At 43.7% G+C, this 26080-nt stretch overlaps 1 protein-coding gene across 1 annotated transcript in view; it reads right to left on the reverse strand.

Annotated features, from left to right (window-relative positions):
- The window catches only part of LOC126336765 (homeobox protein OTX1 A-like), a 384863-nt gene that overhangs the window by 104333 nt on the left and 254450 nt on the right, over window positions 1-26080 (reverse strand). The window contains exon 7 of the mRNA XM_050000775.1: window positions 24505-24696. Coding sequence (XP_049856732.1) covers window positions 24505-24696 — 192 coding nt within the window. The remainder of the gene's footprint in view (window positions 1-24504; window positions 24697-26080) is intronic.

The following is a 26080-nucleotide window of genomic DNA, read 5'->3' on the forward strand; positions in this document are numbered from 1 at the left end:
GTTCCCGTTTTTTAGAGGTTGAAGAACGGAACCCAAAAATGAAAATCATCTCTCTCATTTATTTTCATAAATAGTGCCACCTTTTCACTCAGACGTGTACATGATCATTACTTGTACGGAAGGACGAACGTGTTCCTTGACATTCGTTGCGAAAGGAAAAGAATTCTGAATTATTACTCGCTTGATGTGCAAGATGCAGCGCACCTTTGCTTCACGTTTAGAAAGGATATGAACTATTACTGGAGACAGATTCCTCGAAGAGCGGCAGAAAGGTTATGGACATGAAACTTTCTTGTTCAACTTCTCGATATGGACACTAACTATTGGTTGTAAGTGGAAATCTTCCATGGTGGTTAACCATTATATTCAAAAACTTTCTTGAGGTGTTTTAGTTCTTCCTGTATATGATCCTCGTCAGTGATCATACACTGACGAGCCAAACCTTTACAAGCGCTGTCCAGTGCGAATCTGAAGGCCGCCTGGTTGAGTTGCGGTTATGTGACTCTCTAAGGAGGGTGCATAGGCGCAGCAGAAACTAACGGAGAATAAAACAACGAAGGGGTCGCAAATGGCGACTTCCACTAACACTTTGACAAGGGGCATATTGTTATACCCGGCATCTGATAACGAGCATCTCGGAATCAAAAACATTGCTAGTCTGTTTCATGCGCTGCTGTCTTGATCGACTGAAGGACGGTGAAACCAGGAGTATGCGAGAAGGTGTTGGACACCCACGCGTCGTCACTGAAGGTGGAAGTTATAGGCCTACCAACTTTGTAAAGCAGGTTGGGCGTAAGAGCTCCACATAAATAAAAGCTACGTGTTCTCACGATCCAGTGACATCGCCAGCTATGATTCCAGTGAGCACGGGACCATGGGGATTGGACTATGGATCAACTGAAATGTATCGCGTGGTCGTATGAATAACGTTTCTTGTTGCATCACGCCACGGACGAAGGCAGGGGGTCGGGGGGTGAGGGGGTGGGTGTGGGGAGGGGACGGTCACATTTTGCTGCGGGGGACCTTCATCTGGGCTCCCATGGGAGCTGCGGTAGTATCTCGTACACGCGAATAATCCGCGCCATCGCATAATCCTCACACTCTAATTTTAAGGAAGGAAAAAACAAATATTGAGTTTGTGTTCTATTAACCAAACAATTACTCTAGGATAAACATTCTATTCATCTCCGCTTTCATGGCTACCGGAAGAGTCATTGTTGTCGCCATCTACCCATACAGCGTGCAGTGAATTTGGGATACCACATTTTTTGAAAAGTCCAGGAAACATCTGGCCTCTTGTTTTTTCACTCGGCGTGAACTTAACGGTTTTCATTGTCCATCCATTTCGTATATCGATGTTTAAATGTAGCTTTGATTGGTCGATTTAAAACGACTGTTCCAATAATTACATGGAGTCCGAGGAATCCTGTTGCAACAAAGAATGTGGACCAATATACTGCGTTTGCGATAGTAAAAAAATACCCATATGCTTAAAGTATTGTGAAATGCAATCCTAATAGTACAGGACAGATGTTAGGCCTCTACGGATTATGACCAAGACAGTTTTCCTTTTTGGTAACTTCTCTCACACTTCCTCAGTTAATGTGTCTGCGGAAGCTGTCCAGGATCGACATGTTTAAATAACGCACTAGGGCGACTTTGCCAAGCATGTGTCACCCAAGCAACCACAAGGTCATTGCCCATCCACCCTTTCGTATTCGCTCTCACCAACATGCCGTTTACTGGTATTTTCGGAACAGTTTTCCTTTTAAATATCAGATAAGGTGTTAGCTTCCATCCATCGCCAGTTACACACATTTTCTCCTCATCGCCCCCAGTTAGTATCATGGCATTGGATTCCCCGTTGCTGTCCATGGTGTTGTCAAGCGGCATCTCAAAATAGAATGGCGTTTGATCCACGTTACCAATTTGCGGTAACACACAAGAATGTTCGCGGCGCGATTTTATCACTTAGCGATGAAAATTCATCACTTGTTCCTCGTAATCGCCTGGAAGCTGTTGAGCGATAGCAGTTTGTCCCTCGGAATCCTAATTCACTTCGAATGAAGAATCTTGGTGGCGTGTCCCGGCTAGCTTTGAAACCGGTCATGCCTAGTTCTTCGGGTAAAGAGCATTTCACAATCCACGGATCCATATTTTCATTCATCATCTACAAAATCGCAGGCCCTATTTTCAGGGTCCAGTAGACTCTTATTTTGGCCGCAAAATTCCCGGCGATTGTCGTTCATTTCGCCAGTCGCGAAAACAACCCTCACTCAGAATTTGAAGCCATTTTGGCTATTTTTCGACCGTAACTGTCTCAAGAAATATGTAAACGTTTTTTAAAATTACCGCTACCAGTCGCAAACTTTGTTAACTATTGGATTAATTATTTATTTAGTGACATCTTTCGAGGGAATATCTCATCTTCAGGCTTATTGTGAAATTGTTTTTGTAATGCCATTTAGCCTGAAGATGAGGTATTCCCTCGAAACATGTTGCTAAATAAATAATACAATAGTTAACCAAGTTTGTGACTGGTAGTGCTAATTTAAAAACCCTCACCCACTTCGTACTTTCTTCGCACTGCACGGTATTCAACGTTCTATGCTTCTTCAATAATTTTAAGTTTTTCTTTAGCTGTTTACGAGTGATAACGAGAACATGTAGCAGTTATTAACAAGTTAATTCGTGCTTAATACCTTACTTCTAACTGCTACCGACGCGTCGCAGACTGAGTCCGCCAACAGTGTTTTAGTATAAGGGCATCTATTGCTTTCTACCGAAAAAAAGTTTTTTGTTAAGTACTCTTCGCACTGATTAATTATCCAAGATTCCTTCATGTTTCTTTGTTTAAATACAGATTTTAAAGGCAGTTATATTCTTTTTGAATCATCATGTATAGTGTTTGTCGAGTGCACACTCTTAGGAGCTTAACATTTACTAAGTTGCGTCTGAAACGTTGGTACCTCAGCGGTCTTGTATGTAGGTGGTGTCCAGTCACAGGCCACAGCAAGAAAGAAGCTGTAACGATGAAAGAAGATATTACGATAAGCGACAGGAAGGGAGAAACGTTTCAAATCAACTTCAATGGTGACAACAGAACCAACAGGGTGCGAGTGAGGTGAGGAGGGAGCAGCAGGGCAGCTAAGTGGCTCGCGCGGGCTATTTTTGCGCGCTGCCGACTAATTAGGGGTAATTTAAGCCCGCTTTGTGCGCGCGGCGTGGGCGCGGCGTGGGCGGCTCACTGCGCTATATCCGAGCCTGGGCTCCGTTGTGTTGCCTGTGCTGCGCGGGGCACTCTAATTGCACCTGTTGGCCGACCCGGCGCGACTTCACAGCGCGGCGTCACCAGGCTTAGCTCCGCCTCAGCACACCCACGCCCACCCCCGCAACAACATCCCTCACACGCGCCGCTACTGCTGCTGCTACCCTGAGCCGCCAGCGAGGGGCGTCCCCCCCTCCAAAGTATACACGTAACACAGACTTCGTAACCGCTGTGACGAAGGGGCATTTCATAACAGTAGCGATTCTGCGGAAACTCTCACAAGCAAATCTACCTAAGGGATACACTTCGATTTTCATCAGCTTTGAATATGTTGAAGTGTAGAGCAAAATAGGAGACGTATATTTTTTTTATATATATGCCGATACGGCTGTTAAGGGGGTGAAAGACCAGCACGAAAAAACCGAATTTCATATTTCTGAACCAGTACTGATGAAACGCTAAGAGATATAAAAAAAGCTTATTGGTTCTTAATGCACGTTACAATGGTGCACCCAGATTTGGAGAAAAAGTAATTTTTTTCGAAGCCCCTCCCCCGCCCTACTATTGTTTTTTATTTCGATGTGAAAAGCATACCATTGTTAATAGCAAATTCAATTAAATATGATGAAATTGTATTTCAAAGACGCATTTGTCAGAAAAAAAGCCAGAAGTATCTATATATCAATATACATATACTTTATGTGTGTCTTCTCCATTGCCAGTTCTCGTGTTAGGTTGTTTAATAAGTCTTTGCCAGATAAATATATTCTAAATGTGTACTGTTATTTTTTAATTTTATGAAACGTCAGATGTATGGTCCATTCAGCATTTTTTGATCCCAACAATTCTGTGCTTCCTCATTTCGTACAGATGTACAATAATGTTACAACAATAATGTATAAGTAATTTCAAAAATAATATAATTACGTCTGAAAAGTTACAACTTTAAAACAAAAAGAATACACCAAATCTAAAAAGAAAACGTAAACATAGGATATTTTATATTTCAGAAAATTAAAAGAAAATGTATGTACAGAACAATACATGTAGAATACGCGTTTAGAACACATTAACCACTGAAAGATTTATTAAGCAACCCAACATCACAATTGGCACTGGACACACATGAGCCGTACGTTCAGTTATACAGGTGAATTTCTAACTTTTTTCTGACAGATGCGTTTTTGGAATACCACTACATCAGGTATGACTGAATTTGATATTAACGATGCTATACATTTTGCTATTACTCAGACGTCGATATGAAGAAAAAGACGGTTGGGGATGGGAGGGGATTTCAAAAAAAATTATCCAAGTGCGCCGTTGTAACGTACTTTAAAAACCATAGAATTTTCATTTCAACTTTTGTTTATATCTGTTAGCATTCCAATAGTATTCATTTAGATATATTAAACTCAATTTTTTCAAGGAGTTGTTTCATCCCCTTAATGGCCCTATGGACACTGTTTGTAAGCCGACCGCGGTGGCCGTGCGGTACTAGGCGCTTCTGTCCGGAACCACGAGACTGCTACACTCGCAGGTTCGAATCCTGCCTCTGGCATGGATGTGTGTGATGTCCTTAGGTTAGTTAGGTTTAAGTACTTCAAAGTTCTAGGGGACTAATTGTAAGTAGGCTGTTTAGGTTTTTTTAATTGGTAACGCCGCCGCCACGTAGCGCTCTGTATGAAAATCACTGGCTGTGCCGTGTGCAGTCTGTGGCTGGTTGGCATTGTTGTAATACTTGCCTTTGTAGTGTTGGGCGGCTGGATGCTAACAGCGCGTAGCGTTGCGCAGTTGGAGGTGAGCCGCCAGCAGTGGTGGACGTGGGGAGAGAGATGGCGGAGTTTTGTAATTTGTAAGACTGGATGTCATGAACTATCATATATATTTTGACTATTAAGGTAAATACATTGTTTGTTCTCTATTAGAATCTTTCATTTGCTAACTATGCCTATCAGTATTTAGTGCCTTCAGTAGTTTGAATCTTTTATTTAGCTGGCAGTAGTGGCCCTCGCTGTATTGCAGTAGCTTGAGTAACGAAGATTTTTGTGAGGTAAGTGATTTGTGAAACGTATAGGTTAATGTTAGTCAGGGCCATTCTTTCGTAGGGATTTTTGAAAGTCAGATTGCGTTGCGCTAAAAATATTGTGTGTCAGTTTAAGCACAGCCTTGTATAAATTTTTCAAAGGGGACGTTTCATAATGACCTCAGATGTTGAGTCCCATAGTGCTCCTAGCCATTTGAACCACTTTGAACTGTTTATAAAACATGTATCTCTTACTTTGCCCTACACTACAACACATACAAAGCCGAGAAACATCGAAGTGTATCCCTTGGACAGGTTTATTTGTCAGATGACGACAGGTTAAACGCATTTCCCATATGTCCATATCACGTTTTTCGATCTTTATCCTTTCAGGGATCGTTTTATGCAGCTCGTTTCCACTTATCAGAATAATCCTGTATAAGGCAATCGACAAACCGGGATTTCCGCTATCGACAAATATCATGAATCTTTCTAAACGTCCAAAAAACTGCATTCACATCGCAAGTCACTTTCATCTCTAAATTCGAAGATGTGAAGAAGCGGAAACACAGAACTCCAGTAAATGACTGACTCCACAGGTGCACAGAAGAGCTAACACCAAAAAAAGAAGCCGCCTGCATTCGTTTCTATAATTGTTTATTTGTGCACAGTGTTAATCTCTAGCCCTATTAGATTTTTGTTTCCAATGATGAACCCTGTAACACATGTCACGAGAGAAAATCACTGCCAATTAAGGAGATTTAAAATCTGTGTGTCGTATATTTTTTCGTCATAATTCTTAACTGCACTGCCCTTTTACAAGATGACTAGTTTTGATCACGATTATCTTCAAATCTTTGTAGCTGTGTAAGCAACCAGTTGTGTCACGCAGAAACTACACATCAGTGAGTTTCTGCATGATATGACAGATCACTGACGTGTAGTTTCTGCATGATGTGGCTGGCTGCTGGCTGCTGATCACATGTGATCGCAATATTCTGGCGTGATTTTTTTTTTGCTGAAGGCTTCTTGTTGATTACGCAACTACATAGATCTGAAGATGACTATATATAATCGCAATTACTGATATTGTAAAAAATGCGCAAACAAGACAAAAATATGAGCGATATATAAATTTTAATATCAACAGTGCTGAGTTTTCTCACGATGAATATGTTGTTTATACCCAGTTATTTAGATCCTTAGCATAAGAAAGTTTAGTATGTTTGTTTCATTTGGAGTGGTAATATGTAATTAATCCTGCGCTACTAAACCCTCGTAAAATTTACAATTGCAGGTGGTACGAATTCACAGTTCCTGCCAATCTGGTGCTGCCAATATAGGGTGTAAAACAGGACATTTTGTTTGTGACTCACTACTGCAGACCTTATAATAAAGCATAACTATAAATTATGACTTCATTTGAATAAAATATGGAGTAGTACAATTTAAGATGGTTTAGTAATAATGCAATATTTTGTCCCTTTAGTGTTCTAGGGCTCAGGAGTAGTTATGTGCATCGGTAAGCATAACAAATGAATATGTGATTGCTAACATATTAAATAACAATGTAAATGGCTAAATAGTTGGCGTTCCCAAAAGCTTACCGAAGTATTTTTCAGTTGGTTCTTATTATTGTAGCACTGAGTCCGTATATTGGTTTGGTGTGGGCCTCCATGCTACTCTATCTCGTACAACTCTTTTAGTATCTTTACTGCTTCCTACAACCATTTGAACTTGCTTAGTGTTTCAAGCCTTGGTCTCTTTCTATAATTTCTACCGCCACACTTATCTCCTTTGCCAACTTAACTATTCCTTGACGCACCGGGCTGTGTTTTATCTATCGAGACCTTCTTTTAGCTACAAATTTCTTTCCTCCTCAGTTTCATTCATTACGTGTTAGCTCGTTATCATATCTACCCATGTGATCTTCAGCGTTCTTTTGTAACGCCACACTACAAAACCTTCCATTCTCTACTTGTCTGAACTGTTTGTGTTCATTTTATTTCGACATAACGCTACTCTGCAGATGAATACTTTCAGACTCCTTAACTTTTAAATGTGTAAGTGGCACACGTCAACTCAGTGACAAGAATGATGACTAAAAAATAAAATATTTTCGATAAGTGGTACACGTAAAACCAGTCAGAAGAAAAACAAGTGAAGCTTTACTACTGGTATAGACACACCGCGTGTCGATTTTATTTGTCAACAATGCAGACCTTCTTCGGGTAAAAAAATCTTAACACTGTACACATGTTCGTGACAGAATACCCCGATATCTATAACAGTCAGTCTTCGTCATTCCCAATTGAACAAACCCTCTGTCGTACATTGTATGCTTTCCGCTTTTCAGCGTGGGTAGGAAATTCTTTGGTCAAGTTTCATGATAAAATGTCAAATAATCAGTCTGCATTAACCCTGGCGTGGGCTAATGTTAGCCGTAGATCTATCTTTTTATGTTTTTTCGTTCCCTTAGAGAAAGACGAAGATTGTGCATGATTAGTCTGTGTGTGCAAAGAGAATTCGAGTCTGTCAGAGAAGGTCTGTAGTCGCCATCGTAGTAATCCACTAACTCTTCTGTTTTTAATATCTTTTGTGCTACTTAACGTGTTTGAAATGTTTGTTATTCTCGTATCTTGATTAAAATATTTTTATAGCTAAGTACACGTCATTCTGATGAAGTTACCCTTGTAGGTATCGAAACTAGGTCAAAGGAATTAAATTTGTGCAACCAGTTGGCTGCTTTTATCCTTCATGAAAACTTTAAATTCTTTCTAGACTCAATCTTTTATTCTGCTTCGAATGAGCATTACTTTTAAATTTCCTATCAGTTTAAAAACGTATGCCGATCCGGGACTTGAACCAGGAACCTTTGCTTACGGAAGTAATGCTTTCACCGGCTGCGCTATCTAACCACACTCACGTCCTTTATTTTTTCCCTTTAACTGTAATTCCCTTTCCAATTTCACCTTTGTTACCCTACTACTTGTTCATTGTAATGAGTAAATAACGTAATTATAGTCTACAACCTTTTCTCACCCTTTTCTCAATTACTTACTGTCTTCCAAGTCCTTCGCGTTTTAGCCGAAAACGCTGCTACCTCTTTCTAGTTATCTTCCGAAATTATTCATAACAGTTCAATTGCAGCTCTTGAATCTTTGACGCTGTTGAAACCGAACTGTCCTTCATCGAATTCTCTCTTAACTTTAGGTTATTCAATATTCCTTGTAGAATTTCTACCGAATGATATATCAAATTTACTGTTCTATATTCCGTACATTCTGTAGGGCGCGTATTAATTTTGATGCGGACTACGTTATTTATATCGTCAGATTTCAATCCTTTCAGTGTTACAGAAGTTAAAGAGATGAAAAGAAAGTATCCCATTAATCTACAACTCATTGGATGAGTAAACTGGGTTACGTTTTAGTCGGTGACACGACAAATATGTGATAAGGTTGGAACGGCAAATTCGATACACCTGCGTAAAATTCTGTTGATATTTAAAATGCCTCTCAGAAATTCGCTGGTGTGCCCCATCCAAGCTAATGAACATACAAAAATACCGTCTCCATTTTGTCGTTTCATCTACGGAAACGTTATATTTTGGGAAACTGAGTCTACTGTGCTGTTGTCGATTTCCACTTTCGATTTATTAAGAAGGAAAGAAAATTCCCAACTCGTATAAGTGTGTCAGAACAAATATGTACCATTTCACCAATTTTCAGAGGCGTTAAAATAGAACAAAACTTTTTTCTCTCCCTTTCTATGAGCATTGTTGAAAAGACAATTAAATGATGGGGATATTAACCCTGCACAAAGTCCATTCCGTGTAAAGTATTCTGTTCACGAGGAGTCGCTTCGGCCAGGCAGGAATTACAAAACAAAAAACAAAAACACAAAAAAGAGAGATCGAAGAACCGAATCAGTTCCTACCTAAATGGATAATGAACTCCATTTAGTGGCCGTAACGCCCAATTCGATAACTGATCCTGACGGAGGACAGCAAGAATTATTTAGAACACGCGAGGAGGCGTGATTGGTTTCGAAACGCTGATCTAATACTGCGATATTAATCGAATGAAACGGCTGTCGATCTTAGTTACGAGTGACGCTAGCCGACCCAAACAGACGGCGATCGCGGCGCACGTCACACCGTTTGCTGCCGATCGACAAACACGAGGCTATATATATATATATGTTTCATAATGTCCTTTTCATAGAAACTAGGTTTCGCGAAAGTAAATTTTTTTCAGAAGAGTAAATTTCGACGTCGACTGGGATTAAGCGTATATATTATGAACTTTATTTTAGCCGCTATTAGGTGCTTTTAACTAATTACCCGATCATGCGCAGTGGCGCACATGATTCCGATCGGCCGCCATGTCATCCAGTGCCATATGACGTCATGCAAATGCCGTAGTGCAAGCGGAATTGGGTAAACACACCGCTCCCCCAACCGTTGTCCGCTCTCCAGGCTTTCTCAGGCCGACCAGCACAAATTTTTTACTAATAACTAGTCAAAAACCTGCATTTTAATTTGCCATAGCAGCAGTGCTAAAATTATTGATTTTTAAACAAATCTTTTTTTTAAGAAACAAGTAAAATTTCCATTACTCTGAAATATTTGCGTATTGTGAAGAGAAATCAGTTTCAGAAACAGGTTGTTTCGAGTAGTTTTAACCGTCGGGATGTCCGCGCCGTTAGCTGAACGGTCAGCGCGTTTGAATGCCACGCACGTGGGCTTGGGTTCGATTCCCGGCTGGGGTGAGAGATTTTCTCCCCTCAGGGACTGGGTGTTGTGGTGTCATCATCGTTTCATCCCCATTGTCGAAGCACAAGTCGCCCAATGTGGCGTCGCACTCAATAAGACTTGCACTTGGCGGGCGAACTTTCCGCTTGGGAAATCCCGGACACTGACGGCATACGAACATTTCCATTTTTTACTATCGGGATCAACTGGAGACGAAAAGAGCCGGTGCGGCTGATTCCTTACCCGTGTCACACCGCCGCAAAGAAACCTGTTTCAATTAAGAATCAGCAAAAATAGAGGGAAAGTGATTTCAACATTCATTATATAGTGGCAGACGAAGAAAGTGACCGACACAGGAGCTATCGTCGAATGTCAACGGGACTACGTAGATGTAGACACTACTGTGACAAAATAAAACATCTACAGCCGACCTTATGATTTAATTTTATTTTGTACCAGTTTTAGTGCCTAAATGCGCCATCTTCAGGTTGTTGTTGATATGTTCAGATGGTTCAAATGGCTCTGAGCACTACGGGACTTAACATCTATGATCATCAGTCTCCTAGAACTTAGAACTACTTAAACCTAACTAGCCTAAGGACATCACACAAATCCATGCCCGCGGCAGGATTCGAACCTGCGACCGTAACAGTCGCACGGTTCCGGACTGCGCGCCTAGAACCGCGAGACCACCGCGGCCGGCGGACCAACTCGGCCCGACACATCTGTCCCAGTGCTAGAATCCAAGGTGTCGAGAACCATTTACAACATTATGAGCCAGTTTGTCTCAGGCTAGTGCATGCATTCAAAGGAGGTACAACTTCAAACTGATAAGTGGGTTCATACGGCCGTGTTCCCTGTAAATTTGACTCGATTTACTAATCACCGAAAGAAACACCACTAGTGAAGTATCACTTCTTTCCCTCCTTCCTTTCTCGGTTCTGCATTTTTTTTTTTTTTCGCCAGACACTGTACGTTTTAGCTTTATTGAAACTTACACTTTACCGATACGTCTGTCTGTGCGTGGTGGGGGATCAAGATGCGTGGTTAGTTTGCTAAGATAACTTTTTTTTTCGAACGTTGGGTGGCTAAGGGGAGGGGGGGGGGGTGGCAGGAGAGGCATTTGCCTTTCTCGACCCCTCGCTGGTTAGCCGTCGGGGTGCGATCTCGGCTTTCACTTCACGATGGTTTGCTCAGTACATGTAAGCGTTTACTCTGTGCCTCTACAGCGGCAGTCGCGGAGACGCAGTAGCTGGCGCTGTGAGGAATGCGCCGACTGCTGCTGCTGTGACGGCAGACGGGTGGGGTCCCGCAGCAAATCCAATAGAGGCCAATTGCGCCGTCCTAATTGAATGTAGAATGATGATTGACTGGTAACGGCGGCCCGCCCCATTTGACCCCTCCGGACCGACACCTCGCGCGCCTGGACAATCACTCCCCATCAGCCGGGTCACGGCTATATATAAAGAAAGGTACACATCCTTCCTGCAGCGGGCAGGGTACTTCGCAGGCAGCGACTGCAAGAGTGGAGAGGCGGACGTGCTAAATTCCGGGTTAGCTGCTCGCTGGTCAACTGTGTTGGGCCGGACAATACAACACTCGCTGGCACAGTAGTGTATCCCCCGATTTACTTCTGAAAGAGGCCGAATCGGTACTACAGTATAACACACCCAAAGTACTACATCACTTTATTGTAAATAGAACAAGATGAGGTACTTAACTTTGTGAAAATTCATGGCCAAGGAATGTAACGTATATTTGTTATTGTCACTGAACACTAACATATCAAAAAATGGTTCAAATGGCTCTGAGCACTATGAGACTTAACTGCTGAGGTCATCAGTCCCCTAGAACTTAGAACTACTTAAACCTAACTAACCTAAAGACATCACACACATCCATGTCCGAGGCAGGATTCGAACCTGCGACCGTATCGGTCGCGCGGTTCCAGTCTGTAGCGCCTAGAACCGCTTGGCCACTCAGTGCCGGCGAACACTAACATATCACTTGATGCAGTAAAATATATTATTCTCTTGGCTCAAAGTACAACTGAGTATTAACTTTGCTACGCACAGAATGTTTATAAATTAGTTACACAAAAATAACCTTCAATTGCAAAAAGGGCAAAAAGAAATGTTTGATACAGCACTGAAGCCAGAAAATCTTCAAGTTTTATTCTCCCCTAACCCTGTTAGTTACCAACGTTCCTGCAAGGTCACATGCGCAAGTAAGTTATTTATTCCAATGTCATCATCGAGTCTTGTAACAGTGCTATTATTTCTGGTTTCGTGGAAACCAAATCCGCTACTACAGTTCAGAGACATTTCAGATTAATAATCGCAAGGCACCGCCTCAAAGACAAATCATTTCACAGAAACTGGCAGGGTATCACATAGGACGCCGATTCAGCGTCGGCCAGCAGTCCTGACGCGGCAATTGGAGAAGTTCGGCAGTCTTAGATTCGTGGTTCCGGTAAATCGTCGAAACGTGCCAGCCTAGGATTGAATATCCCTAGTGGTACAGTGTGGAAGGTATTACGAAAACACCTGTCATTCAGACCCTACAAATTTGGAACGGTTGCAAGTTTTAAGAGAAAGTGGCAAAGAAGAACGAGCTGAGCTTCGTGTAGAAATACACTCCTGGAAACTGAAATAAGAACACCGTGAATTCATTGTCCCAGGAAGGGGAAACTTTATTGACACATTCCTGGGGTCAGATACATCACATGATCACACTGACAGAACCACAGGCACATAGACACAGGCAACAGAGCATGCACAATGTCGGCACTAGTACAGTGTATATACACCTTTCGCAGCAATGCAGGCTGCTATTCTCCCAGGGAGACGATCGTAGAGATGCTGGATGTAGTCCTGTGGAACGGCTTGCCATGCCATTTCCACCTGGCGCCTCAGTTGGACCAGCGTTCGTGCTGGATGTGCAGACCGCGTGAGACGACGCTTCATCCAGTTCCAAACATGCTCAATGGGGGACAGATCCGGAGATCTTGCTGGCCAGGGTAGTTGACTTACACCTTCTAGAGCACGTTGGGTGGCACGGGATACATGCGGACGTGCATTGTCCTGTTGGAACAGCAAGTTTCCTTGCCGGTCTAGGAATGGTAGAACGATGGGTTCGATGACGGTTTAGATGTACCGTGCACTATTCAGTGTCCCCTCGACGATCACCAGAGGTGTACGGCCAGTGTAGGAGATCGCTGCCCACACCATGATGCCGGGTGTTGGCCCTGTGTGCCTCGGTCGTATGCAGTCCTGATTGTGGCGCTCACCTGCACGCCGCCAAACACGCATACGACCATCATTGGCACCAAGGCAGAAGCGACTCTCATCGCTGAAGACGACACGTCTCCATTCGTCCCTCCATTCACGCCTGTCGCGACACCACTGGAGGCGGGCTGCACGATGTTGGGGCGTGAGCGGAAGACGGCCTAACGGTGTGCGAGACCGTAGCCCAGCTTCATGGAGACGGTTGCGAATGGTCCTCGCCGATACCCCAGGAGCAACAGTGTCCCTAATTTGCTGGGAAGTGGCGGTGCGGTCCCCTACGGCACTGCGTAGGATCCTACGGTCTTGGCGTGCATCCGTGCGTCGCTGCGGTCCGGTCCCAGGTCGACGGCACGTGCACCTTTCGCCGCCAACTGGCGACAACATCGATGTATTGTGGAGACCTCACGCCCCACGTGTTGAGCAATTCGGCGGTACGTCCACCCGGCCTCCCGCATGCACACTATACGCCCTCGCTCAAAGTCCGTCAACTGCACATACGGTTCACGTCCACGCTGTCGCGGCATGCTACCAGTGTTAAAGAGTGCGATGGAGCTCCGTATGCCACGGCAAACTGGCTGACACTGACGGCGGCGGTGCACAAATGCTGCGCAGCTAGCGCCATTCGACGGCCAACACCGCGGTTCCAGGTGTGTCTGCTGTGCCGTGCGTGTGATCATTGCTTGTACAGCCCTCTCGCAGTGTCCGGAGCAAGTATGGTGGGTCTGACACACCGGTGTCAATGTGTTCTTTTTTTCCATTTCCAGGAATGTATTTAACAAAATGTAGACTGAAGATGATACTGTCAATAAAATTGTTGTTCAGTGACGCAGCCATCTTCAAACATGCGGTAAAGCGAATCGGCATTATGTTTGGATATGGGGTAAGCACGAAACACGTAACGCAATCGAACACGTACGGGAATTGCCTAAGCTACCGTTATAGGTGGATAGCGTCCACGTCGACCAATAAAAAGTCTGCGGAAAGCAGTTGGATATAGTGGTCCCTATAATAGCACTGATGTTCAGATGTCTTATCTATCTATCTAGTGAGGAACCGAAACTGGTAGTTAGATAAAATTATTAACAAAGCTACGCTCTTGGTATCTATTTCTACAAGTCTTTGACCAGCTGCAGGCCCATTCCATTTACACAAGACGGAATTACAGTATCTGGAACTTGGTTGGTGGGCAAACTGTTCACTTCCGGCGCTACTGCAGCCATTGTGGATGTTCTATTATGTACCCTCAAACCGCGTTGCAGGGTGTTCCAAATAGCATATCCAGGCACTGTTTGATTTCATATATAAAAAAATGTTGAGTGGAATAGTAGGCCATCATTTGCTCAAAATAGACAGGACTGTGAGGAAATTTTTGAAGCGTGGAGAGAACTGCACAAAGATTGGTCGCAATGAAACAGTTTCTGAGAGCCTTACATGGTCAATATTTAAAGTATCTGTGCCAGAATTTTCCTCATCTGTGAATAGCAAAATTGTTTTTTGGACCTGACATTCGAAAAATGATATTCGATTCTAACATGGCTTGGCGTGGCTCGATTTTTCATTCAGGGAAGTTGTCACTAAAATGTTAGTCCGCAAACGGCCCCAAATTATATTCCTATTGTAGGCAACATGCAGGGAAAATTCTAAAAGTTAGGCTGATGGATGAGTCTCAAGATCCACTTGTTCAACATTCACCTTTGTTTTTCCGTTTAAATGTTGTCGGTATGAGCGAGAAAAAAAGTGGGCGCTTTCATCACGACTTCAGAGTGACGGCATCAGTGCTGCTGGAAGATCAGTATGATGGGACAATACTGTTGGTTACCTCATCGAGATTTAAAACACGGAATTCATCGGGGAAAAATCTGTATTAGATGCTCTAAAGAGAAAAGAAAAAGATCATTTAAGCCTATAGACACATCTTTCTCATGGACGAGAGAGGTATTTTCATGCTACTTCATTGAAACCTTTATTCACACAGAAATAATAAATTACTTTCCATTCAAATTATATGAGTTATGTTAATTTTCTAGTTTATAACGAAATCACAAAACTGAAACTACGTGAAAGAAGCCGGCCGATTCCATTACCTCACAAAACGTAATCAAAAAATGTTCTTCGTTGACATTATTTGTTGCTTCGAACAGAGAACAGAACTTGCCGATAGTATGATTTGCGAGCCAATGTGGGTTTGTTCATATCATCGGAAGTTCATCCATTACGGTCGTGACGGCTATGTAGAGGCATATGTCGACTTGTGTCGACGAAGACATGGTATTCGGGGCAAGTGCATTGCCTACGTACAACTGGCGAAGCCACTGCACGCTTTGGAGCCAAAGACTACAAGAAGTACGCGTTATATTTTACTGCCCACTTACTGAACTTCGATGAGTCCAGAAATCGCATGAACTCATCAGATTCCTGCTATACCGTGAACTGTAATGTTTTCACGCTTTGGAACCAGTGGTTCTCTTTTTACATTAATAATGAAAGTGATTTCTCTCGCAGGTAAAATAATAATACTGAATCTACAAATTCAGGGACGTAGGAGAAATGACGGATGGGTGTGGTATATAACGATCAACTGTTTCTCATATTGTTAATAAGTCATCAAATAACGACTCTTGCACGATAGGAACGTATGTCCCTACTGTTTCTCACATCGTTAATAAATGAGCAAATAACGACTCTTGCACAATTGGTACGTATATCCCTGTAGGTCGACATAATACTTCCGTTAGCTGGCGTATTACGAGGTTAAAATGGACAATGTTGCTAAACAAGTCTTGAGAGGGTACTTTTACTCAACATGTGTTACAACAAATTCCTCTGTTAATTTTAATTCTATTAATCGTGCTTTATTCATCCCTTGTACTCAATGAAATCATCCTCGGATGTACCCAAAGATATGTATATTTCTGCTAGACGAAGGGGAAAAATATTGATTTAACGTACTACTTTTTTATTTTATTTTATTTTTATTTATTTATTTATTTTCAAACTGCAACATCCGGTAGAGATTTAGGAGCACTGGTAACGTAAAATCTTGTTGGCAACAAAAACCAGTTCTGATACTAACTTGCTGTCACTTAACATTATGGGTCGAAAATGTGAATAAGAGGTAAATGCAAAAACTTTCTTATTGTCATGTGATTTTTGGGCCTCGACTACGGTTTAGACATAATTTTGCATTTTATCTTTGTTTATTATTTCGTCTCATTCAACGAGAGGAATCATCACAGATTGTGATGGCAGTTGTTCAAATCTGTAATGTTTACTACTTCGGAAAGTGATGAGTAATTTCCTTTATCTCTGATTAACTTAACCACTGTAGGAACTGAAATGCTGCCAAAAGTAAACAATTATCACTTCGATACGTATTTACATTATTTGCCGATATACAATCTGTTTTCCTTCCATTCTTCTTTATGCTGATGAACACCCTTTCAGAATATATTAGCTTCAAAGTTTGGCCGCTCCTTATTTCAGGGACTTCTGCCGCAATGTTACCTGAATACATAGCTGTTAATGGCGAAGATATGATGGGAGCATTTCAGACTCACGGCAGTTTGTCAAATTTTGATCTATTCAATGTGTCGTGCCCTGGTATACCCTTATTATCATGTTTGTTTTCTGAACCCTCTATGTAAACGAAGTCGTATATGTGAACAGTATTAGTGGCAGAATGAAAAATGTATGTGGTCAAGAGACACCCCAACATTAAATGCAAAGCATTGATGGTGCCCCATTGTTCGTAAATACATCTGTGCAATTGAGTGACTTCAGTATATTGTCCATTTCTGTATTTGCTGCTGCTAAGGGTGTGAGTTCAGCATAGTGACGAGTTGGAAAACTGATACAGCTTGTGGTATAGGAGGTAGTACTGCTGCCTCTAGCTCGCGGGGTTTCGGGTTCGATTTCGGCCGGGTAGAAGATTTTCTTCGCTCGGGTGGACGTTTGTGTTATCATTTCATCTCAGTTTCAGCGTCCGGACAATCCATAAGATTATAGTGTGTTAAAAGTTCCTAGTTACCTTTGTTTTAGTAGTCTAGTAAAAGACTATTTTATAAAGAACAAAACGCAAATGCGAAGACGAAAATGAAGTATTAAAACACCTAAATGGGAACACAGTCTAAGGCTTTCCCCAAAATCTGGTTCCACACATTTAAAGCTAATAAGGAGGATACAAGATATTCCGCAATACTGTGAATGTGGCGGTATAACAACACGAGACAGAAATCACGCGAAACAGAAAACGGCATTCTTACAGCTCTTTATCAGTTATCGCCAACTATCAATCACTAATAAGGTAAGTTCCCTTCACCAAAATTATATCTTAATTTTAAAAACAGTAATAATGGTTTTTCAATAAATGTAATCTTACTCCGTAAACCCTAACAATTACATTAAAATTATTCGAAAAAACAGTCATGTTATAGATATTTCTTTTGTTGGACGGTTTCGGTCTTCTATAAAGACATTAGACTGTTTTTCACTTCTTGGTGACAGCAGAAGACTGTGGCGTGGAGCAGGCCGCTCTGGAGGGTGTGTAGAACACTGCTTAGAGGAGGCGTGTGGAATACTGCACTGGCCTCCAGAACGGCCTACACCAACGAGTAAAAGATGTTTTTCTTAAGGTTATGTTCCAAAAATCCCTAAAAAGTGCCTCAAATACTGAGAGATGACTGTGGGGCAGAACCCTATAAGCCAATTAAAAATTTAATAAGGACGGTAATAATGGTATATGACTATTTGATGAAAATCTTCTGTCCAGTATCTCGTTTAGTTTTATTCTATTTGCAAATGGCCTCCCTAACCAAATCAAAAGGTTTTTCTGCGTAGAATACGGTGACCGAAGTGGAAAGTGTTACACCCGTCCCATACTTACCAAGCCGTGTTGAGCATATCACCATGTAACGGAGATATTAAGTGATTAAAGTTTCTTGCCTCTGGAAGGGTTTGGCTGAGGGGAGGGGTCAGACGTCGTAATAATGTTATTCCGAATGGAATACGCTGAACGATGTCCACTGTCAACATTAGTGTGAGGTATGGCCCCCACAGGCACGAGTTCACTCTTGTATTCGTTGTGTCATGGAAGGAAAAAGCCTCCGATTGTCATCCTGAGAAATTTCTTGCCATGTCCGAAACGCATGCCACCTAAGTTGATGTTGGTAGCCTCTGGAGACTGATGTGAGAGTGTGTGTCCTCCTATCGTATCCTAGACATGATCTACGAGACATATCAGTGGACGGGGTAGCCCAGCCAAGAATCCCCGCATTCCTCAAGGTGTTTGTAGTGTGAACTGTACCGTGGGATCTTTTATTATTCTGGTGCAACATGTGATCTAGTACTTGTACCGTCGAGGGTATGACAACAACGTTTATCATTTTTACCACATACTGGAAAGCATCCAGCCTGTCCTCAACAATTATCAAAACCGGCCAGTTGTCACATCGAATAGTTCCCATAACTTGAGTCCAGGAGTTGGTAAGTTATGAGTCTCGATAATCGTTGTTCCCTATGACCTTTCACCAGGTTGTCTAAAGGCACTTTGGCGATCTAATCGCCACAACAGAAGCGTCACTCGTCGCTAAACACCACAGGATACCACAAAGTGTCCCATTCGACTGCGGCTCTACACATCATGCAAATCTCCTTTGCCTGTGACAGGATATCAGCTGTTAATAAAGCATAGCTATCTGGAATCCCGACCAGGCTTCCAGTAATCTGGTCTCGACGGATCGTGGTGGTTCTATGCATGTTATCTCTTTCCGGTTTTCAGCTGTTAGTACCCAATATCCATCGTCATTAAGCCGGAAATGCTATGATGTGCGCTGGTTGTAACAGACAGACATTTCAAATCCAGATACTGTAGTGCTCCCGCATGTCAAATGTTTTTTTTTTTTTTTTTTTTTTTTGCATTCATTGTACTCTCCATGTGCGTTTATTTTGTTTCTTTAACTTTTTTGCAGAATATTTGTCGTTTTTCTCTTTGTGATGTGAGCATCACCCATTTTGTATCAATAAGACATGAGGTCGCAACTGTTACAACAAAGAGCAAGCACTTTTTTTTTATTGGTTCAAGTTGGGATTATAGCCTAGTGAATAGTGTGAAATATTTAATTATTCGCGCACGTGGCATTAATTGATTTTATTTATTTTTCTCTGCTGATCGTTGTTTCCATGCTCCCACAGGAACATAACTTCATGGGGAAAGGACCATTTGCTTCCTAAGGTAGTTTAGGATAAGACTTGTGTGTTCTGAGTGTGAGATTTTGCTATTAATCCAAGATCAATCCCATACGGTGAGTACATATTTCTGGCATTGACTTCCAATCGCTCATATGGCGTTGGCTGCACAGTCACTGCGGATTGATCGATCTTGTAGAATTTCAAGTAGGCGAAACGTGTGATAATGTGAAGGATTTGCTAGGGTGTACTGATGATTTAAATGTATTTTATCACTTTTATTTTTGTCTGTTTGACCTTCACTTGCCTAATCTTCTAATGCCTTGAAGTTACACATTGATTATTCCCGCCAAAGTCATTCAACCCCCCGTAGCCATTTTGTGTTGATCATCGTTAGAAACAGAAGCACCAGCCAGTGTATGGATGGCGTGAGAAGAGAAGTTACGTATGAGAACCATCTTAATCCGAGAAGCAACATAATTTTTCTTCCAATTCCATACATAATAACGTGCAAGTCCACTTAGGTTTGGATGATGATCGCCCTCAATGTATTATATGAGCGTTGTTCTCCACAATAAACTATATCTTTATTCAGAATCAACGTCAGTGTTCACGCTACTAATTCCAGTCACCTGACCACTTCTAATGATGCAGCCCTGAGTATTTTTACCCCTGAAACAATAATGAGTCAGTCGTTAACTAAATCATAAACCCATGTGGTCACTTATCGTGTTAGGCAGTTGTGAAAATGCTTTTATTCAACTACCTGCTTTCATTGTTTGCTTGGCCATTGCGTTATCCGTTCAAATGACTCTGAGCACTATGGGACTTAACTGCTGAGGTCATCAGTCCCCTAGAACTTAGAACGACTTGAACCTAACTAACCTAAGGACGTCAGACATATCCATGCCCGAGGCAGGATTCGAACCTGCGACCGTAGAGGTCGCGTGGTTCTAGACTGTAAGCCGGCCGTTATTCGTTACGCTTGGTTATTCACTTCAATAATTAACTAATTAACTGACTAAAAAAATTTTCGGGGCGTCCCCAATTATTACCTACAACAAGAATTGAACCGAAGAGGATAGCACGAATGTCAGGCACAACAGAAATTTTAATACCCACCGTCAGGCAGTGATTTCACATATTATTCGACGAACATTAAAGTCACATCAGTCATATTCAACGCCTGCAGAAGTAAAAAACGGTAGGATTTCAACTGAATTACAATAAAGCACACTCTCGCCGTACATGTATTTTTCTCAACACTCGTTCAACCTTGGTTGAAGCCTCGCCTTCGTGGAAAGCAGTAGTGGAGTCCCTGTTCTCGAAAACTAGACAATCAGAGTCCACGGAAGCGATCGTTACTTATAAGAACGTGCTCTGCGCCAATGGGAGACGAGATAACGTGATCGACCTCGCACTCAGCCCATGATCTTGACGCGATGCATGTGGTCCAGATGAATTTCATCTACACTCCTGGAAATGGCAAAAAGAACACATTGACACCGGTGTGTCAGACCCACCATACTTGCTCCGGACACTGCGAGAGGGCTGTATAAGCAATGATCACACGCACGGCACAGCGGACATACCAGGAACCGCGGTGTTGGCCGTCGAATGGCGCTAGCTGCGCAGCATTTGTGCACCGCCGCCGTCAGTGTCAGCCAGTTTGCCGTGGCATACGGAGCTCCATCGCAGTCTTTAACACTGGTAGCATGCCGCGACAGCGTGGACGTGAACCGTATGTGCAGTTGACGGACTTTGAGCGAGGGCGTATAGTGGGCATGCGGGAGGCCGGGTGGACGTACCGCCGAATTGCTCAACACGTGGGGCGTGAGGTCTCCATAGTACATCGATGTTGTCGCCAGTGGTCGGCGGAAGGTGAACGTGCCCGTCGACCTGGGACCGGACTGCAGCGACGCACGGATGCACGCCAAGACCGTAGGATCCTACGCAGTGCCATAGGGGACCGCACCGCCACTTCCCAGCAAATTAGGGACACTGTTGCTCCTGGGGTATCGGCGAGGACCATTCGCAACCGTCTCCATGAAGCTGGGCTACGGTCCCGCACACCGTTAGGCCGTCTTCCGCTCACGCCCCAACATCGTGCAGCCCGCCTCCAGTGGTGTCGCGACAGGCGTGAATGGAGGGAAAAATGGAGACGTGTCGTCTTCAGCGATGAGAGTCGCTTCTGCCTTGGTGCCAATGATGGTCGTATGCGTGTTTGGCGCCGTGCAGGTGAGCGCCACAATCAGGACTGCATACGACCGAGGCACACAGGGCCAAAACCCGGCATCATGGTGTGGGGAGCGATCTCCTACACTGGCCGTACACCTCTGGTGATCGTCGAGGGGACACTGAATAGTGCACGGTACATCCAAACCGTCATCGAACCCATCGATCTACCATTCCTAGACCGGCAAGGAAACTTGCTGTTCCAACAGGACAATGCACGTTCGCATGTATCCCGTGCCACCCAACGTGCTCTAGAAGGTGTAAGTCAACTACCCTGGCCAGCAAGATCTCCGGAACTGTCCCCCATTGAGCATGTTTGGGACTGGATGAAGCGTCGTCTCACGCGGTCTGCACGTCCAGCACGAACGCTGGTCCAACTGAGGCGCCAGGTGAAAATGGCATGGCAAGCCGTTCCACAGGACTACATCCAGCATTCTCTACGATCGTCTCCATGGGAGAATAGCAGCCTGCATTGCTGCGAAAGGTGGATATACACTGTGCTAGTGCCGACATTGTGCATGCTCTGTTGCCTGTGTCTATGTGCCTGTGGTTCTGTCATTGTGATCATGTGATGTATCTGACCGCAGGAATGTGTCAATAAAGTTTCCCCTTCCTGGGACAATGAATTCACGGTGTTCTTATTTCAATTTCCAGGAGTGTATATCGCACATCATTTCGTTAGCCAAATACCGCGTTACTTGGCTGAACAGCTGTCTCTCAGTACGCTGAGGTAATAAAAGCCATGGGACAGCGAGAAAAACATATACAGATGGCGGTAGTATCGCATACACAAGTTATAAAAGATCAGTGCATTGGCGTAGGTGTCATTTCTACTTATGTGATTTACGTGGAAAGGTTTCCGCCGTGATCACAGACGCACGACAGTAATAAACACAGTTTGAACGTGGATGGTAGTTGGAAACAGACGCATGGGACGTTCCATTTCGGAAATCGTCAGGGAATTCAATATTCCAAGATCCAGTGTGTCAGGAATGTGCCCAGAAAATCGAATTTCAGGCATTACCTATCAACACGAACAATGCTGCGGCCGACGGCCTTCATTTAACAACTGAGAGCAGCGATGATTGCGTAGAATGGTCAGTAGCAATGGACAAGCAACATTGCGTGAAATAAAAGCAGAAATCAATGTGGGACGTACGACGAACATATCAATTAGCGTGGTCGGCAAAATTTGGCGTTAATGGTTTATGGCAGCAGATGACCGTCACGAGTGCCTTTGCTAACATCACGACATCGCCTGCTGCGCCTTTCCTGGGCTCGTGACCATATCGGTTGGACCCTAGACGACTGGAATACCGTAAGCTGGTCAGATGAGGCCCGATTTCAGTTGGTAAAAGCTGACGGCAGGGTTCGAGCATGAAGCAAAACCCAATCCCACGAAGCCACGAACCCAAGTTCTCAACAAGGCGCTGTGCAAGCTGGTGGTTGCTCCAAAATGGAGTGAGCTTTGTTTAATTGGAACGTACTGGCTCCTCTGGTGAAACCGAACTGATCTTTGACTGGAAATAGGTGTATTCGGCTATCTGGAGACTATTTGCAGCTATTCATGGACTTCATCGAATTTTTATGGATGACAATGCACTAGGAAACTTTCTGGCACATTAAAACTGTGTGCACGACCGAGACTCGAACTCGGGACCTTTGCCTTTCGCGGGCAAGTGCACTACCAACTGAGTTACCCAAGCACGACTCACGCCCCGTCCTCACAGCTTTACTTCTGCCAGGACCTCGTCTCCTACCTTCCACACTTTACAGAATCTCTGCTGCGAACCCTGCAAAACTAGAACTCCTGAAAGAAAGGATATTGCGGAGACATGGCTTAGCCACAGACTGGGGGATGTTTCTAGAATGAAATTTTCACTCTACAGCGGAGTGTGGGCTGATATGAAACTTCCTGGCAGATTAAAGCTGTGTGCCGGACAGAGACTCGCCTTTCGCGGGCAAGTGCTCTACCAACTGGGCTACACAAGCACGACTCAAGCCCCGTCCTGACAGCTTTACTTCTGCCAGTACCTCGTCTCCTCCCTTCAAACTCTACAGAAGCTCTCCTGCGAAACTTGCAGAAATAACACTCCTGAAAGAAAGGATACTGCGGAGACATGGCTTAGCAACAGACTGGGGGATGTTTCCAGAATGAGAAAGAGCTCCAGAAGTAAAGCTGTGAGGATGGGGCGTGAGTCGTGCTTGGGTAGCTCAGATGGTAAAGCACTTGCCCGCGAAAGGCATAGGTCCCGAGTTCGAGTCTCTGTCCGGCATTCAGTTTTAATCTGCCAGGAAGTTTCATATCAGCACACACTCCGCTGCAGAGTAAAAATCTCATTCTGGACAATGCACTATGTCACCGAGCTACAATTGGTTTGAAGAACATTCTGGAGAGTTCAGCGAATGATTTGGCTACTCAGATCGCCCGATACGAATCAAATCGAACATTTATGGAACATAATTGAGAGGCAGCTCTTGTAGAAAATCCTGCACCAGTAACACTTTCGGAATAATGGACGACTGTAGACGCAGCACAGCTCACTATTTCTGCAGGGTACATGTGACGACTTGTTGAGTCAACGCTACGTCGAACTGCTGCACTACGTCGTGCGAAAGGACGTCCGACACAATATTAGAAGGTATCCCAAGACTTTTGTCATCTCATTGTAAATCAACATCACTTTTGAGAGCTGGCAGGTGTCAACATAGCGCCAACTGGTCAGAAAACAATGACAAGGGTACTCACGCGTCCGAGAAGCCCGGGAACAGGTGGTGTCCGAAGGCGGGCAGCACTGCGGGCCGTAGGGAGGCGGCGGCGGCGGCCGCGGCTGCGGCGGCGGCAGAGTGCTCCTGCAGCCCCGGGGGCAGCGCTGGCGACGGGGGGCGGCCAGAACCCCCGGAGGCGGAGCCCGCCCCCGGCGAAGAGGGCGCCGACACGCTGCCACACGAACACCACGTCAGTAAATATGTACGGTGTTCCACACGGTAGCATCTCTGGGCCATTATTGTTTACTATCATTATCAATACGCCAGATAAGCTCCTTCTCGGAGCTAACATGCCACCGGACCACGACAGAATTCCTATTACATTTTTGAAAGTCAGATTGCGTTGCGCTAAAAATATTGTGTGTCAGTTTAAGCACAGACGTGTATAAATTTTTCCAAGGGGACGTTTCATATGGAAATCCCTACGAAAGAATGCCCCTGACTAACATTAACCTATACGTTTCACAAATCACTTACCTCACAAAAATCTTCGTTACTCAAGCTACTGCAATACAGCGAGCGCCACTACTGCCAGCTAAATAAAAGATTCAAACTACTGAAGGCACTAACTACTGATAGGCATAGTTAGCAAATGAAAGATTTTAATAGAGAACAAACAATGTATTTACCTTAATAGTCAAAATATATATGATAGTTCATGACATCCAGTCTTACAAATTACAAAACTCCGCCATCTTTCTCCCCACGTCCACCACTGCTGGCGGCTCACCTCCAACTGCGCAACGCTACGCGCTGTTAGCATCCAGCCGCCCAACACTACAATGGCGAGTATTACAACAATGCCAACCAGCCACAGACTGCACACGGCACAGCCAGTGATTTTCAAACAGAGCGCTACGTGGCGGCGGCGTTACCAATCAGAAAACCTAAACAGCCTACTTACACGTTGAGGGAGCGAAGTCAACCATTATATTCAGTCCTTACAAACAGAGAACATGCTATAAATCAATACAACTAAATTTCGATCTCAGATCCTAACAGCTGATGAATTTACGAATCCGATGACCGATGACTACAATCACGCGCCGGTTGCATGTATGAGAAGCAAGTACACAAACTTTATACCCATATCTCTGCCAGTAATTATGCCTGAAATTTTGATACTATCATTATGTCGCGGAACGGTAGGACTATCAGTGATGTCAGAGTTAAACATGTGATTATCATAAATCACTTTTATTAAAAATCACAATATGGCACTGGCCGTTAGGAATAGCTGTTTCCAATCAAAATTTGTTTGTGGCCCACGCAGTCGTCGGGAGAGACGATTTCTACGCTAGGTAACACATGAAGAGGGTAGCCCTACAGAGCTGAAAAAATCCTCGCCCCCGCCATAAAGACGTAAAATGGATAGGTCAGTGCAGCCTTCCCGCAGTTTGGCAATGTTGACTATATTTTTCGTCACGGCAGCATACTACCAAGGTTAAAAAACGGCCGAGTCCCCTCGGATTTGTTTATCGGTTGTACTTCATTCGTTTATCGTTCGTTAACAGCGGCTTATTCGTCTTCCGTTAACGCAAGTCTGCTGCCAGGAG

The sequence above is a fragment of the Schistocerca gregaria genome, chromosome 2 (assembly GCF_023897955.1).
Source record: "Schistocerca gregaria isolate iqSchGreg1 chromosome 2, iqSchGreg1.2, whole genome shotgun sequence".
Lineage (NCBI taxonomy): Eukaryota > Metazoa > Arthropoda > Insecta > Orthoptera > Acrididae > Schistocerca > Schistocerca gregaria.